This window comes from Gasterosteus aculeatus, chromosome 15 (assembly GCF_964276395.1).
Source record: "Gasterosteus aculeatus chromosome 15, fGasAcu3.hap1.1, whole genome shotgun sequence".
Classification (NCBI taxonomy): Eukaryota; Metazoa; Chordata; class Actinopteri; order Perciformes; family Gasterosteidae; genus Gasterosteus; species Gasterosteus aculeatus.
In genome coordinates, this window is record NC_135703.1 from 2,878,287 (window position 1) to 2,895,214 (window position 16,928).

Genomic DNA, 16,928 nt, shown 5'->3' on the forward strand with positions numbered 1-16,928 from the left:
GGAAAATTGTTATTCCTTCGAAATAACTTCCAGAATTGTTTCTCAAGGAGAAATACAGCGTTTTGATTTTGAATATGTAGCCAAAATATTTCATAAAGATTTCAAATTGCTTCATCAGCACAAAGATCTTGACCTCTTGGCTTCCTGCTCTTACGGTGCACCAGACTGATGCATTTAGCTTCAAGACGCAATACAAGGTCCCAACCAAAAAAGTACTATGGCGTCATCTGGTGAATATTCCTGTCTTCATGTCTAGCGCACATAGAACAAAGGTCACGTTGTATCAACGTCTGTGTGTGTGTGTGTGCGTGCAGGGCTGGTGCCTGAGGAGCAGGAAGGTGGGGAGGAGGCGGAGACGTCCAGTGAGAGCGATAAGCTCCAGGACCTGCCTCCCTGCTGGGGTCTGGACATCGTCTGCGGAAAAGGAACCGACTTCAACTACGGCCCCTGGGCAGATCGTCAGAGGTGAGCAACGGGTTTTATTGAAGACTTTCAACGTGAAATCTTCTTAAATAAAATTAAACTCTGCGATCATGGTGGTAAAACTAACGCCAACCTGCCTTCAGTGTGGCAAAGTTAGTAAATGTCAGAAGGCGGCTCTTCTGCCGGGCTCCGTTTGGCATTCACACAGACGCTCTTCGTTTCCTCAGGGACTGTCTGTGGAAGTTCTTCCTGCCGGCTGACTACCAGGCCATGAACGTCACAGAGGTCGCCCAGCCGGGAAAACCCAGGCAGATCCAGGCCTTTGAGCTGCGCATGAACATCATTGCCGACGCGACCATCGATCTGCTTTTCACCAAAAACAGGGTGCCTGACTCTCTCTCTCTCTCTCTCTCTCTCTCTCTCTCTCCCGCGCGTTCTGTTTTTCTCCCGCCGACCTCTCTGATCTTTCTTCCTCCACGCTCACCTTTTATCTTCATGGCTCGGCGTGTTTCAGCTGTCGATATCGCCCCATGTTTTATTCTTTTTCAAATCTTCATCCCGGAGCAGTGCATGGATTTTCACAAAGCTAAGCATGTGAACCGCATACTAAACGTCGACGTGAATGCACGTCGACTGAAAAAATGAACCGGTTAGAGGCAGATTGTTGAGCTGTTACATCTCCTTTTTTTAACATATTGTATTTGAAAACTTTTTATTGAGTGATTCGCAGCATACGTGACTGCTCTGTGTCCCTCTCTGTTGGCAGGAAACAAATGCCATCCACGTGAATGTGGGGGCAGGCTCTTACCTGGAGGTCAACATCCCCATGACTGTAGGAGAGAACGGTAAGTCTGGTCCCCAGCAGGACAGACGTCAGGTGTCCTCGAGGTGTGAGCGGTACACGCAGGCCGAGAGCGAGAGAGAGAGAGACGGATGTGAGAAGCGCAAAATAGTTTACTGCGCTGGCCTCATAATATTTAGTGAGTCTCCTCCGCCTCCAGAAATGTACTTACCGTAAGTGACCGTTTCACGGTTTGCTGGTAAATTCCGTTATTTGCAAGACGTCTGCCCCCAGCGCTGGCTTTTTTGAGTTGATGGCCCTGCCTGTCTGTCCCTCTCCTCTGCCCTCAGGCTACTCCCCGACCATCAAAGGCCAGCTGCTGCACGTGGACACCACCAGCAGCATGCAGTACAGGACCCTTCTGGAGGCGGAGATGCTGGCTGTAAGCAGGAGAGCGTTACACGAGGACCTTTCCTCCGTTTTTCTCCGTCTGTCAAATGTGAAATCCTTTTTTTTTTTGTTATATGTTTCAGTTTCACGTCATAGCCAGTTACCCTCGGGTGTGGAACATGCCTCAGTCGTGGCAGTGTGAGATTGAGGTGTACAAGGCCACGTACCACTTCATCTACGCCCAGAAAAACTTCTTCACCGGTGAGGTCTCCAGCGTTCTCAAGGTGAAATGTATGAAGCTAAGGGGCAACGCCCCCGTTTCTTCCTCTCTCATCACTGCTCCTTGTGTTATTTCTGTTTAGATTTGATCCAGGACTGGGCGAGCGACAGCGCTCCGGACATCTACTCCTTTGTGCCCTACTCCTGGAAGTTCAAGGTGCTTTTCCACCAGTTTGAGATGATCTGGGCGGCAAATCAGCACAACTGGGTTGACTGTTCCACCAAGCAGCAGGAGAATGGTAAGAAAGGGGATCGTAGAAGTAACATCGATCAGTGCAGTCGAGTACCATAAATGTACAGATCTTTTTTTTTTTTTTTTTAAAGAGAATAAAAAATCAAATGTAACATTTTTTGGGGGGATTGGAAACATTCTACACAGATTCGTTTGAAATAAAAATGATTTTTAAGGTAAATCCTCCCAGTTAAAGTTAGTTTATTTTTATGTATTTATTTTTTAAGTTTTTACGCAGTTGACCCCATTTTATGTTGCATACATACGTGTTTAGCATTGACGAGGTAAAAATGAAAATCCATAAAAGCAATCGATGAATTAGGGGCTCTTGAGCACTGGAAGCAGATGTCCGTGACAGGATACTTTGACTCTATTAAGTCCTGATATATTGTACACACAGTATACACTCCACTGGATCCCAAGGCAGACTGATCAATTGCATTATTGATCTCCCATAGTGTACCTCGCGGCGTGTGGCGAGACGCTCAATATAGACTTCACTTTGCCTTTCGTCGAGTTTGTTCCCACCACCTGCAACACCCGCTTCAGCTTGAAGGTGAGCCACAGGATGTCCTTCCCCATCGCGGCGTAACTGTCGGTTGTCTTTCTGTCTGTGGGGGGGGGGGGGGGGGGAGGAATGTGCGTGTTTCACTCGTGTGCTGCGTCCTCCTCAGGCGGAGGACACGGACATGCGACTGTCCCTCCCGGAGTGCCACCCGAGCCGCGACCCCCTGCTCACCCTGTCCAAAGAATACCAGAACGTCAAGCTGCCCCCGGACATGTTCATGCCGGGGGAAAACCAAAGCGCCCCCCCTCCCAAACCCGCCAAGTCGCGCTGGAGGAACATCACCCACGCAGAGTGAGTTGTTTGTCTTGCGTGCGTTGGAGGGTGACTCATCGCCGTCACTCGCTGACTCGCATCGGCCCGAGGTGGTCGGTGGTCATTTACTTTAAACGTATCGCTGGCCATCACTCTTTATGGGTCAGACATGTTTACTTTTAATCCATTTTGGTTTGCATCCACTTTTTGGAGAAGTGTGCAAAGCGAGGTCTGTTTAGGAGTCAGGGGAGGTTCAAAAAGATGCTGGAGAATATTTAACAGTTGGGAAGCGCATACGTTGTGCCCTCTGCGCATGATCAGTCACCATTTGGATCATTTAGACTCTCTAGCCCTGAGCTTGACTGCTGAAGGAACACCAGCGAGGAGACCCACCCGCCCCCGGGGAGGTTGAGATGAAATTCTGTCCGTAACCGCTGCACTCGGTGCTGCAGAGAAATCAGGCGCGACCCATTTGCGGTCTCTCTTGCCCCTGCTGAACGTCCTCGGATTGAACGGTTCATAAAGCCAACGATGTACTGTAAAATCCACTTGAAATGATGATAAACTCAGTGTTACGACTGGGAACTGAGAGTGTGCATGTTTGCTTTTCTTCTTTTCCCAGAGCTGGCTGGGTGGACTGCTGGAGCGTGCCCAACTTCTTGCTTATCATCGACTACACTTGGCACCCCATTTATCCCCAGAAGGCCGATGAGCAGCTCAAACAGTCGCGTAAGCTCACTGCTTCAGCATCGACTCGTGTCCTCACCGAGCCGGCTCGCGCGGCGTCATCGTCGTCTAAACTGCCCTTTTTGGTTTGCGTCCAAAGTGTCGGAGATGGAGGAGTCGATGCTGTCGGCTCTGCGCCCCCCGGAGCACAGCAGGGCGCACCACAACGCCCAGCCACGCTTCACCCCTGCGTCGGCCTCAGCCGCCCACAGCCGGATGCCCGCGGACCCCTCGGAGCTCCCGCCCGACAGACTCCACGTGGAGATGGAAATGTCCCCAGATTCCCAGATCATCCTCTACGGGCCTCTGCTCCGAGCGCTGATCTCCATCAAGGTACGCAGATCCTCCGGCCCGTCTCCACCAACGGAGTTCTGGTGTACGCAGAAGGTCCATGAAAGGGTGTGGATACGCGCTGTGTACATTTTGGATGAAAGCAGGAAATGGTTGTGCTCCCACAGGAAAACTATTTCGGCGAGGACGACATGTACACCGACTTTGAGGAGGCGGTTACCAGCCCCGTGTTGTCCACTTCCACCTCCTCGGGTCTCGGTTGGTCTCCTCTGGTAATGGATGGCTCTGAACAGAAGGATAACTCCAACATCCATCCCCTGGACCTGCGTCCCTGGGACATCACCGTCCTCATCAACCTCTACAAGGTCCACGGCCGTCTGCCAATGGTAAAACCAACGAACGAAAGGCCCGGACCGGCATTCGGGCCCTTTGTTTAAGTTTGTGTGTGTTCATGTGTACGAAAACAACTTGATGCACGACTCTGCGTATTTCCTCGCTGCCTCCAGCACTGCAGCAGCGAGGGTCCCGAGGGTCCATCCGGCTTCTTGGAGCGTCTGTGTTTCGAGATGAAAAAAGGTTACAAGGAGACGATGCTTCAGCTGCTCCTGTCTCCCATTCACATCTTCATCAGCGACAACTACCAGGTGAGGAGCACAGCTGCATGTGCGCCCGATGTGATGCTTATTGTTGCTGCCAGTGGGAAATTTCTTTAGGAACAAATTAAGAGCGCGTCCATGTGCTTTTAATCCAAAAGAATAATACAAACCTTTTACTATGTAGCACAGTTACAGAAGCTCAGAGAGGAAAAAAATAAATTAATCATTTTTCTACTCTTCTACTTTTTTTTTCTTTTTTTTTTTTTTTGTCACGTTCAGGTTTTTGTTCGTACTCATTTCAGCCACATTCTAAATGGGACTCAAAACATGTTTTTCTTCTTTTTTTATTTTACATGACTATAAAACACACAAAATGTTCGCACGTTGTTGTTTAGAAGGCCTGGAAAATGAAAAGGATTTTATTTGTTGAGAACACGGAAGGAAAAGTTCCTTTTTGTAGAAAAATTATCCTTTGAAAAACGTTTTTAAACCACACGTACTCAAGTCTAAAACAGTTTCGATCATACTTGGAAAGTGGAACATCAGATTGTTTTTGTTCACTTCCCTTTCAGGGTTTCTTTACTCCTCCCATGTTTGAAAAGAATTAAAACCCATTACAACTACTCTTTAATCTGGCAACTAATGGCTTAACTCGGCCCTAAAGAAAATCCCCCGGATAAAGCTTTCACAATAGAAAACACCAGCCTCATCCTTGCATAAGCACATGCATATTGTATAACCACACAAAACTGCTAAACTTTAGCCTCCAGTTTCTGGTGTTATTTGCTGCTCAGACTGAATCTTTCCTTAATCCTTCATGTAGGTATATTTACGATGTGATTTTTACCCGAGCAGAAGATTACACCAGTCGGCGATATAAAATATTTGCTTTTGTGTGTGTGTGTGTGTGTGATTCCGTGCTCTCTCGCCCGCAGCGTCCCACGGCGGACGGGGTTTTGAGGGACGGCCACCTGAGTCTGTCTGGCCTGCAGATGAGGGCCCACGCCATGTTCTCGGCTCAGGGCCTCCCGCCGGGAACTGACACGCTGGAGTACGCCTGGCTCATCGACATGCAGGCTGGGGGGCTCACGGGCAGGGTCACTGTTCCACAGGTGCGTGCACGTGCGTGCGTGTGTGTGTGTGTGTGTTTGTGGTTGGCTTATGTAAAAGAGCGATTTGGAATGTGCACTGGAAAAATGCGTGTGGCCCGCCGATTATGATTACATCACGGATCGTTGGGTCAGCTGAGTGGGAGTGTGTGTGTGAAGTAGTTAATATATATATATATATATATATATATTAATACGCGACAGCCTTTTGTGCATTTAAAACGTTCAGTTTTTGTCGACTGTCAGAACAAGTCTTCATCGTCTTCCCTGTGCTTTGTCCCCCTCGATATGACGATTTATTCTTGTTTGTGCGCTTTCCCTCGCAGTAAATGTGTCCATCGATTTGTTTTGATGTTCTAACGGCCCTTTGTGCGCTTGTGATTGATTAGGTGGCCAGTATGATAGAGTGGGGAGAGACTTTCCTTTTCCACGGGGTGTCTCGGGAGTTCCAGCTGGAACAGCCCAAGCCCTCCGTCATCTGCCAACACGGCGTCGACCGCCGCATCTGCGACGCCAAGGTACGAACGCCAACATGCAGCTTCTCCACCGGTTAGCACGCTGGAAGCTTCCAATTCAGCTCATCGGGGCTTCGTCCGGTGTAAAAGTGTGTAAATTACACCGGGTAATAAGAGGCGACCACTGTGAAGCTTTCTCTAACGACGTGGCTAACGCAGGACGACCGATGTGCTCAACGGCGTGATGCACCGAGTAACTGTCAGAGAAAACAAGTCTCTTTCACAAAATGCCTTGTTTGCTTTCGAATACTAACAAGGATATTTTTAAAAACTGTGCCTGGGCTCCCTCGTTAGTTTCTGACAACACAGCAGCGTGTGGCTGCATCTAAAGCACAGCCAGGATGAAATACAGATGGTTTCCGTTGCAACGTTTGAAAGGTTTCTGGTTGTTTTCCCAGCTGAGCTGCCTGCCGGGTCACTGTCGCACATCGGAGGAGCTGAAGTACACCATGACCCGACTGGCCATGGACGGAGTCGACCTTTTTGTTGTGGAGCAGGGCTGCGCTGCCAACATCAAGGTTATTGGCGAAAACTATTTACATTCTATGTATTTATAGAACTTCTTGATTGAAATCCTTGTAAGGAACTCGTTTTTTTTTTTTTTTTTTTTTTTTTCTCCTACCACCCCAGACAGCCATCATTCATGTAGCCAACTGCAACCTACACAACCAGGCGGTGGGAGAAGGCATCAGCGCCGTGGTGCAAGACGTAAACATCCGGCAGTACATCGAGCAGCAGCAGCAGCACAGCGAGGCGACCCGGCTGCAGCCGGCCGGACAGGGTCAAGGTCCGGGGCCGCCGCCGGGTCTCGGGCAGCCCGCTCTGCTGCGACGCTCCGTCTGGCTGGAGGCGGGTTCGGTCAACCTGAACCTCATCACGGCGGACGTCGCCCTGGCCGCCGACCACCCGGCCAAATGTGACGTCCAGAGGCTCTTTCTGGAGATGCACGACGCTCACACCAAAAGGTAGGAAAGCCAGTGTGACGTGTGTGACGGTGTTCACTCCATCCAGCACATTGTGTTCACTGGGAGGGAAGGGGCGGATTTTTGTGTGTTCTTATTGTTCACCTTTTAAATTAATTTTGTAAAAAAAAAAAAACATTTCCAAAGGATAAAATGTCAGGGCTGAAACACCTTTTGGATGTGGAAATGACTCACTGGCTGCCTCACACCTCTGTACAATGACTCATGGATACAGTCACAAGATGCTCAGCCCGTAAATGTAAAGTAGGTCTGTTCAAACAAAACAAGATGATTCACGTTGTGTCATGGACAGACTCATGTGGTAATCAGCTGTGGTTATAATCTCAAGGTGTTCAACTGCTCATAAAGGTAACGTTAGCAATTAAACGAGCAAAACAATCGTCCCTGACTCCATCTCTCCACCTCCCGCTCCTCAGACTCTGGTTCCTGTGGCCAGAAGAGGCCGGCATTCGCAACAAGCGCAGCAGGAACCGCTGTGGCTGCCTCGGAGGCTGCCGGTTCTTCGGCGGCACCAACATGGGCCTGGACTTCTTCAAGCTGGAGGAGCTGACGCCGTCCTCCTCGTCGGCGTTCTCTTCCTCCAGCACCGACGTGGACATGTCTTACGGCCAGTCCTTGCTGCAGCCGGGGGAGTGGATTATCACCAAGGAAACGCCCAAAGTGGATGGTACGCATAGCGAGGATTGGAAATGGATTTTTCCGATGGCATCCTCGGAAGAGGAATTCTGTTAATCCATAATGTTAAATTTAGTAATTCACCCCATGAGGGGACAACTGGGACGGGAGAAGTATCGCAGGTCTTCACATGCACGTTCATTACATTCATACGGAGCTTGTTATCATTATTAGTGAATAAGCCTCAAAATAGTGAATGCATCACACTGCTGCAGGAAAAAAGTAAATGTCTTAAAGTATCGGCGATTGATCAACCCGACATGTGTTTCCTCAGGGAGAGCCGTGGGACTGAAGACGGACACGCGCTCGCCCTGCCTCCCTCCTGAGCTGCCCGAGAGGCGCGGCCAGCAACACCTCAGTCTCCAGGTGCCCCAACGCTCCCACAGCTCCGCCTCCTCCTCTGAAGAAAATAGCACCTGTAGTGCCGCGCTGCCCCTGCTGGCCGGAGAGAGGGACACGCCCTCGCCGAGCACCGAGGACCGCATGTTCCCCGTGAACGGCAAAAGCCCCGCCGAGTAAGTGACCTCTGGAAATGCCCGCTGTCGGGGAGGCCAGCGCCTACCAGGGGGATTTTAGCGCGGGTGTAATCTACCTGTCCCTCTCTCTGCGCAGCGCCCAGGGGGACGTCCCGGAGATCTCGCCAGTCTCGCCCATCAGCGCCCAGGACCGCTCCTCGGTGCGCTCGCCGCTCTGCTCGCCCCTCAAGCGCCAGTCCTCGGTGCAGTCCGGCCGGCTGGGCAGCACCAAGAGCCTGTCGGCCGCCGTCTTCGCCGAGAAGCCTCCGCCGGTGCTGTCCGGCGGCGTGCAGTTCAGCGGCGAGGTGTCCCGCAGCGACGAGAACGTCCTGGATTCTCCGCGCCAGCGCAGGAGCTACGGCTCCTTTCCCTTCACGCCGTCGGCCGACTCCAACACCTTCCACCAGTACCGCTCGGCCGACTCCAGCATGTCGGTGGCCGACAGCGAGGCCTACTTCTCGGCCACCGAGGACTTCGACCCGATAAGCAGCGCCGACGAGGGCCCGGGGACGTACCCGGGGCGCAAGAAGAAGAGGCGGCAGCAGATGCAGCAGCCGCAGCCGCCCGCGTACCACATGGAGAACTACAGGTCAGCACCGATGGTCCCGGTACTCGTAGGAAGTGGGGCGCGGGATATTGAGGATGGCTGGATCAAGTCCAAAGCTGGGGGACGATGGAGTCCAGACAGCTCAGAGATGAGACAACGATCTGACGAGTAGTTACTCATATTTGGGATGAATTTAATGGTTTATAAAGTGTCTTAAATTCGCTTGTTCGCTTTATAAGGGATGTGCAATCATTGTGAAATGTCTTTACGGCACAACAACACGCTGGAACACATTAACGTTATGACCCCCACAAATGCCCCACAAGTTTTGCATTTCATTTCTTTAACCAACTTTCCCCAAAGCCAAACACGTGGCCGATTCCTTTCCATTTATTCCTCTGATTTGATCATTCAAGGATAGATGTGATCTTGGAGGGTTCTGGCGAATGCAGCGTTTGATCCGTGGGCGGCCACTTACTGCGGCTGCGTTTTGCAAATTGGATTTCAGTCTCGCTCGGCAAATACCTTGTCATCTTTCCATTACCCCGACATGTTCTCACATTGATTGCAACATGCTTTTTGATTGATACAGCCTCCACTCCAACACAAGTAATCAATTCGCTCTCGTGAAGGGTTTCCACTGGTTGCTGTGTTTTAGAATATGTCCCCTCGCTTTACCTCGCCGTCGAACGCCGGCGTCTCCTTTTGATGTTTTTCATTTTTAAGTTGGGATTTATCAAATAACGCAACCCCCTTAGTCCTAATTAAAAAACATCTGAACTACACCTTCAACGTAACCGTCCTGCCATTGGAAGGACATTTCTAAGAGGGGGAGTTGCAACGAATTAAATATTTCGACCCTCCCCCACCCAGCCGGAGCTCCATCTACCACAGCGTCGAGGGCCCCCTCACCTACGTTCTCAACGGGGAGCTGATCACTGAGCCTCGGCCCCTGCCCATGCCCCCCATGCTGCCCCCACTGCCGCCCCACCCGCTGCCCAGCCACATGTCCCAGGCCTCCTTCGTCTCGGCCCTGGCCATGGAGGAGGAGAGCTCCGTGGAGACCGAGAAGACCGCTGAACCCGGCCCCGTGACCCGCCAGCCCCACGTCATGGCGTGCTACCAGAGCTACCTCGCCCACTACCAGGTGACGTCGCTCGTGTTACCCAGTAAATGCGAATCCCGATGCCCTTCCGTCACCGGAACGCATGCTTCCGTCTCCAATGTCCAATATTATGCATTTATTAAAGCATTAACTGTGTGTGTTTTATTTTCCCCTCACGTCGGCCAGGTCTCAAACTGGTCCGTCAAGCAGCCCACCAATAAGAGGACCTCAAAGTCGTCTCTGCACCGCCCCTTAGATTTGGACACGCCCACCAGTGAGGAGAGCGCCTCCTTTGACCAGCTGTCTGTTCCCAGCTTCAAGGTCTTTTAACCACTAACAGTCTTTGTGTGCATGTAGCAAAGTAACTCCACCGGCGGATGAATACTGATCTCGTTGTTGGTTGTTAAGGAGTTAAATGACACCAAGGAGGTTTGACATTATCTCAAACATTCCAGGTGATCAAGCAGGGCCTTTCCGCCAGCTCTCTACTGGACAGAGGTCTTCAGCTGATAGGAGAGAACATCAGGTATTTAGGCCACAATGTAAAAAGCGGGTTGTTTTGTGTACCAGTTTAACTGGTACTTATATTTATATATATATAAATATATATATTAAGGCCTGATCATAGATTTGTGACTCCGTCGTCGTGTCCTCCGCAGTACACCGTACACACCGCTGGATAAGAGGGCCATGGAGAACACGGATGAGGACACGACAACAGACGACTGGACTCTGGAGCAGCCCTTAGCTCAGACCAGGACCACGGCCATTGTGGAGGTGAAGGGAGCCATAAATGTGGTGCTCACGCCCCTCGTGGCTGAATCCCTGGACAGGTAGTAACTGCTTCATGTCGTTTTAGTTTGGTGTGTGTGTGTGTGTGTGTGTGTGTGTGATTTGAAGGTACATGGAATACCACCACGGGAGCAAAGCCATTCACTTATTCTGTGGAAATGGGGCAGCAGCAAAACGTATTTCCCCGCAAATACATCAAAGTCCCAGAATACATCACAGTCAAACCATCCGGTGGAGACAGCGGTAGACTCCAGTGTTCCGCCCGATGAAATGACCGTTCAACTGCTCTGGTTACCCGTCAGGAATAGCTAAGGCGATGAAAATATACTAAATGTAGCGTGCACATAAACTGATGTCTATTTGTTCGGGTGGCAGCTCGACAGCAGCACATTACCGCGTTGATGCTCCTGCTCTGTTCCTCTAATCTACTGTAGATAATGCGGGATGAGTAACTCCTACAACCCCACTGTCCATTAAAACCCGTTTAATCCCTAAACACACTGCATCTTGGCTGTGAAATGAAGTCGACAGTGCTTCAGAGTCTCGCTCTTGGCCGCCTACCAGTGTGAATCTTTTCCCAAAGGCTAAACATGCTGTGTTTTAGGCCTGATGAGCTCTTGGCTCCAGCAGTGAGGAAATGGTTGAACTGAAGCTTGAAGGTTAAAGCGATGCCAAACTTCAAGTGCTGACATTGTATATTTTATTATACTTGGAATGTCTACCTGATCTGAAAAGTTTGTACTAAAGCTATGAAGAGATACAATCATACTTCTAATCCTGCAGCGTTGTATTGTGTTATTACAGCTTTCTGTCTCTCTTTTAAGGTACATCGAATCAATGGTCCACTTTGCCAGTATCCGTCATCCCGCTGCCATTCTGGATGACCTGCATGGGAAAGTCCTCAACGAAGCCTATCAGATCAGCAAGTCCACAGTCACCGAGTCCGTGAGTACAACCGTGCACGAAATGGAGCAACAGAGCTCCGTCTCTTGATGGTGAATCACCCTGATAGATGCTTTTAAATGTTGACGTAATATTGGTTGAATTCAATCGGAAGGAAAGCTGGAATGCCTGCGCTCAATGTGTCACTCAATTATTTATTATTAGTATGAAATAAGGGTTTCCGCTCTAAATGTTTTAACCAATTACAGATAAATGGCCTTGACGTTGGGACTCAAATCAGCTTCCCAATTTAAAAGTAGCCTCTTTCTTCTTCTTTTTTTTTGCCTTTGGATCTGGATCCACACAGAGCCAAGCAGGCAAGCAGGAGCACAAGCTGTCCAAGACGGAGGGCACGACCCCCGGCTCCCTGAACATCACCCATGGCCAGACCGACCTGTCGGTCAAACCAGACAATGTGAAAATCAAGGGCCTCCAAGCCAACGTCTCCATCCCCAAGGTAAGACAGACCCGTGACCCGGAATAATGAGACTGCACCGGTGTTCCTCACACTGTGCCCCGTCAAAGAGCAGATCAAGAGCATCGCGCTACATTTTAAACAACCAAAATACAGTTTGCCACATTATGAAACGTAGCATGCACTGACCATTCATTTTGTTGTTGTTTTTTAAAGATCTAGGACTGTATTTAGTTCAGTTTGGTTTATTTGTTTGATTCTGTTTTTCCCTGCAGGTGAATCTTTGCCTCCTTCAGGCGTCTGTGGAGGAGGGGTCACCGTCGTGCTCCACTAAGTGCGTCACACACGTCTCTCTGGTGGCGCTGTGCTTCGACAGGATCGCCACCCAGTTCAGAATGAACAGGTAGCGTGTGTGTGTGTGTGTGTGTGTGTGTGTGTGTGTGTGAGTGTGAGACCAAGCTTTTGGGAGTAAATGTACTGAGAAATATATCCGTTATATACAGCAGTTCATTGGATCAGTTCTGAATTCGAATGAATATTTGATGGATCAGGAATGACGTGGTTGGACATTTCGTGTCTTTTTAAGGACGCCAGAGCCACAAAGTGCAGCCGAGCTCCGATCCAAACAAACCTTTTTCTTCTGCCTCCTCTCAGGGGCATTGTGGAGGAGACGCCCAACACCACGGAACACGGCCGACCCTCCATCATGTTGGAGAAGTACGCCTCGGCCACCAAAATGCAGCCTCAGTCTTCTGGCTCGCTGCGCTCCAACGCCGGCATCGAGAAAGGCAAAGAGATCGCCGCCAGGCTCAACATCCACCGCATCCACAGCCAGCTGAGAGGCCTCGACTCCACGGGTCGGTCCAGGCTTTTAGCGCCAACCTTTTTGTTAATGTACTGCAGTGGCTTGTGTGCACAGCTTCTCTCCCAGTACCAAGTTAAATTATTAAGACCCTTTAGACTTTTGGTACATTGTGAAATCTTTTTACAAGCACTTTTTTGGTCCAAATTCTGAACAGGTTACTTAACTTTTTTTGTTTTTTTTCTTCTAAAAGCCGCATCGTTTCTTCTGCTCTTTCGTAGACATCGGCACGTGTGCCATCACGGCGATTCCTTTTGAGAAGTCCAAAGTGCTGTTTGGCCTGGAGGAGATGGAGGAGTTTTCCATGGTGGATGAAACCGACGCCCATGCCGCAGCGGGAGACCTGAGCCGCTCGGCGACCTCTCTGGAGAAATGGGGCTGGATCATGTTCGAATGTGGCATCGAGAACCTCACGGTCAAAGGTAAGAAATAAGAACCCCAGGCATCCCCTCTGTCGTCAATTCGCCTGCAGACCTGTGAACGCGTTCTGCTTTGCGTCGCAGGGGGCCGTCAGTCGGGAGCCATTCTATACAATTCGTTCGGCGTGATGGGGCGCTCGGACGCTGGGGGGAAGACGGGCATGTCCAAGTCCAACGGTTCCACCGGCTCTCAGACGGGCAGCGGTTACAGCACGGACGTCTCCGACGACAACCTGCCCAACGACACTATGAGCCCCGCCTGCGACGCCAACGAGCACTCTGACTCAGACGACCAGGTGAGAAATGTCGAATGCCGTTTTGTGGAGTGGACATAAAAAAACAACATAGTTGGAACCACGTCGAAGCTGCTTTTACTCAAATTCCGCACTTTTACCGTGAGATTTGAGTGTCATTGTCTGGTATTCATGAGACCGGCAAACGCATGAAAGTTCTCTGAGCTTTGCTGACAGTGACCTCAAACTCTCCCTTGTGTGAGGAAAAAATAAATTCTCTTGGAGCGGATTCTCTTTTTCCATTTCTCTGCAGCTGTGGGCTTGAAATGTAACCGAGGAGGCTCACGGCCTCTTAAATGTCACAGGTGAACGGGGTGTCAACTGGCAACCTAGGCTGTCCTGCACTGATCGTTTTAACCCTGCACATTGACAGCCGTTTGATCCAGATTTGATAAAAGTGTAATTTATTCAAAATAAATTATTTAAAAAAGAGATTAAAGTCATCAAACTTTGAGCGACCACTCTGATCTAGACTCTGCTTTGGTGGCAAATCAAAGTTCTAATCGGCCTCAGAGGAGAACAGTAAAGCTGCAATACTGAAACTCATTTCCGCCTAATCTCTGCGTTCCCCGTGCGCTCTCTAGGATGAAGGAGTGGAGTCAGACGACCTGAAGAAAGACCTCCCCCTCATGCCCCCGCCGCCCGACTCCAGCAGCATGAAGCTGACCATCAGGGAGATCTGGTTCAGTTTCGCTGCACCCACTAACGTGCGTTCCCCTGCACAGGCCATCTCCAGGTACGACTCCAATGCAACGTAAATGCAATGGTTCTGACCCATTCCGAGTTTGGTAGTGAGGGTCTGAGTTTTGTTAGATGTCAACTAACCGACGCATCTCTGCAGGAGGAAGGAAGGGAAATCAATTCTTAAACAACGTTTTAGCATTTTAGCTGGAAAAAAAATAGGATAGAATAGTTATTAAAAGCTGACTCTCCCGCTCTCTGTTGTGTTGACAGGCAGTTGAATCTGCTCAGCACGGCCACACCTGCCATTGGAGCCTGGCTGGTTCCCATCGACCAGCTCAAATCCTCTCTACGCAAACTGGACCTGGAGGGCACGCTGCGCGTGTGCGCCGTGATGGGCTGCATCATGACCGAAGCGCTCGAGGTCAGCAATGCACATGTGGACCCAAAATCATGTACACCTAATGAAGGCTTTCCACTGTCCTCTGACTTTGTAGTTTTACTTGATTTTCCTTGTTCACTAGTTCGAAGCCTTGACCTTGACCCTTTCTGTGTCTTTCCCCGACAGAAAAAGAGCATCCACATCCCCATCCGGAGCAAGTACAACCGTGTGACCAAACGAGCTCGCTACCTGCATGAGAATCCCTCCTGCATGCTCTGTAACATCCTCCACCGCTACCTGCAGCAGGCTGACTACTCTGTCATCGAGGAGGCTACCATGGTAAGCGTCCAACTCTCCTCTTTTCCATCCCTCCACATGAAGTTAATTGGCTACTATAAGTGATATTGCGTCATTTGGAGTCCGTTTTACAAAAAGTAACTACCGCTTATTTTAAGTGGTCGTAAGTGCTCTTGGCTCCGCTGTGCTGTTTTTAATGAATCGCTCACTAGCGGCACTGATCCACTTCTTTTTATGTTCTTTTACCGTCTCCTTTCCGTCCCAGAATGATGGGGTCCCGGCCCTTGTGACGCTTAAGAAAGGCCTTGTTGCTTTGGCCAGACAGTGGATGAAATTTATCGTGGTGACTCAGGGCTTCAAAGCCATCGGCCTGATGAGGCCCAATCAGCTCGCCAAACCCAAGGAGCCTCAGCAGAGCCCGGGCGAGACCATCGTGGGCCTGGACAACGGCGCTGCCCTGCAGAGCGACACCAGCGCCGACGGAGCGGAGTTTGAATTTGACGCAGGTGGGATTCGCAGCGCTGCGCTGCTGTACACCGGCGCCATTCGCGTCGCCGTCCATCTGTTGCCGTTGGCGCGTGGTTCTGCGAGGAGTTTTATTTGATGTTGTTATTGTGAAGCCACAGTGAGTGAACACACCATGCTGCTGGAGGGAGCATGCAGTCGACCGCCGCCCAAAGAAGCAAACTCCGGTCCGGTCAGCGGGGTGGAGATCATGAGGAAACTGTCCAAGTCCCACGCGCACAATGAGTCTGCTCTCAGGATAAAGGTACAGCTCCGATCACCCCACCGGGTGCAATGTATATGTGCGTTATGGGGTCATTCACAGCTCATAGAGTCAAAGACCTGCGGTTTCTCATTTAGAAATACAAACCAACAAGCCAACAAAAAGTTGGCTTGACCTTTAGGGTGGACGAGTTCTCTAAGCCAATGCCTGACGGGAATTAGTGAATTAGGCGTAAATCACCCGTTTTTAATGAAATGATTTGAAAAGCTATCCGATAGGGTCCCTTTGTCAGTGCGGCATTCTTCTTTGGAGCCGGATGATTCTTCTTTTAGTTTTTACGCTCCTCACTTGTTGAACAAGCTTCCTAAATACCTGAGGTTCGTAGCTCATTTAATTCAGTGTGCAAAACATTACTCTTCCCCACGGCTTTCCAATTAACTAGAAGCATGACTTATTTTCACTAATCCTAAAATATTCATTTGTTCTATTTAAATTCAATATGCACTGCAATTTGTGCGCCTCTTCCCTTATGTTCTAGACAGAACTAAAAGCATGTTTCCCATAAAATACCAGCATTACAACAAAAAGTAACTTGGAAAGATTATCTGTTAAAATGATTAGTTCTAATTGATTTGTCATCACTACTTTGAATTTGATCATTTTTAGAAGAATCCCAAGGTTTCGTCTAAACGGTTTTATTAAATGCTCATCACATGTATGAAAGAAAGGCTCAGGTAGCGATACGGCGCTCAACACCATCTGTGCATTTCTCACACGCAGGGCTCCCATCCATACCAATCGCTGAGCTACACCAGCGGTGACACGGCCGCCGACTCACCCGCCCACGTGTGCCGCGCCGGCCTGCCGGCCAAGGACAGCCCCCGGAAGGAGAGCCTCCTGAGTAACCTGACGGGCAGCTTTCGCAGCCTGCACAACCTGCTGGAGGCCATGCCCCAGAGGAGCGAACCATCTGCCGCCGCCGCCGCTGCCGCCAAGAGCGGGTCCCTCACCCGCACAGGTAACGCCGCTGCATGGCACCACCGCACATAAGAGGGGGAAGGTTCTGATGCAGAGCGGGCACACTTGATTACAGCAGGCTAAAGTCAGTTTGGCATTTTTGCTGCAATGCTG

General features: G+C 50.2%; 1 protein-coding gene across 1 annotated transcript in view; it reads left to right on the forward strand.

Moving 5' to 3' along the window:
* Window positions 1-16,928, forward strand: part of kiaa1109 (KIAA1109 ortholog) — a 49,458-nt gene that overhangs the window by 5,639 nt on the left and 26,891 nt on the right. The window contains exons 10-44 of the mRNA XM_078089378.1: window positions 315-465; window positions 651-807; window positions 1,190-1,268; window positions 1,555-1,646; window positions 1,738-1,855; window positions 1,957-2,112; window positions 2,564-2,661; window positions 2,780-2,964; window positions 3,548-3,654; window positions 3,752-3,984; window positions 4,110-4,328; window positions 4,449-4,586; window positions 5,474-5,650; window positions 6,037-6,165; window positions 6,561-6,680; window positions 6,793-7,127; window positions 7,562-7,812; window positions 8,095-8,335; window positions 8,433-8,924; window positions 9,756-10,029; window positions 10,174-10,308; window positions 10,443-10,513; window positions 10,647-10,820; window positions 11,604-11,728; window positions 12,036-12,178; window positions 12,412-12,539; window positions 12,791-12,993; window positions 13,220-13,420; window positions 13,502-13,713; window positions 14,295-14,446; window positions 14,665-14,815; window positions 14,960-15,112; window positions 15,336-15,576; window positions 15,691-15,839; window positions 16,578-16,815. Coding sequence (XP_077945504.1) covers window positions 315-465; window positions 651-807; window positions 1,190-1,268; window positions 1,555-1,646; window positions 1,738-1,855; window positions 1,957-2,112; window positions 2,564-2,661; window positions 2,780-2,964; window positions 3,548-3,654; window positions 3,752-3,984; window positions 4,110-4,328; window positions 4,449-4,586; window positions 5,474-5,650; window positions 6,037-6,165; window positions 6,561-6,680; window positions 6,793-7,127; window positions 7,562-7,812; window positions 8,095-8,335; window positions 8,433-8,924; window positions 9,756-10,029; window positions 10,174-10,308; window positions 10,443-10,513; window positions 10,647-10,820; window positions 11,604-11,728; window positions 12,036-12,178; window positions 12,412-12,539; window positions 12,791-12,993; window positions 13,220-13,420; window positions 13,502-13,713; window positions 14,295-14,446; window positions 14,665-14,815; window positions 14,960-15,112; window positions 15,336-15,576; window positions 15,691-15,839; window positions 16,578-16,815 — 6,228 coding nt within the window. The remainder of the gene's footprint in view (window positions 1-314; window positions 466-650; window positions 808-1,189; window positions 1,269-1,554; window positions 1,647-1,737; window positions 1,856-1,956; window positions 2,113-2,563; window positions 2,662-2,779; window positions 2,965-3,547; window positions 3,655-3,751; window positions 3,985-4,109; window positions 4,329-4,448; window positions 4,587-5,473; window positions 5,651-6,036; window positions 6,166-6,560; window positions 6,681-6,792; window positions 7,128-7,561; window positions 7,813-8,094; window positions 8,336-8,432; window positions 8,925-9,755; window positions 10,030-10,173; window positions 10,309-10,442; window positions 10,514-10,646; window positions 10,821-11,603; window positions 11,729-12,035; window positions 12,179-12,411; window positions 12,540-12,790; window positions 12,994-13,219; window positions 13,421-13,501; window positions 13,714-14,294; window positions 14,447-14,664; window positions 14,816-14,959; window positions 15,113-15,335; window positions 15,577-15,690; window positions 15,840-16,577; window positions 16,816-16,928) is intronic.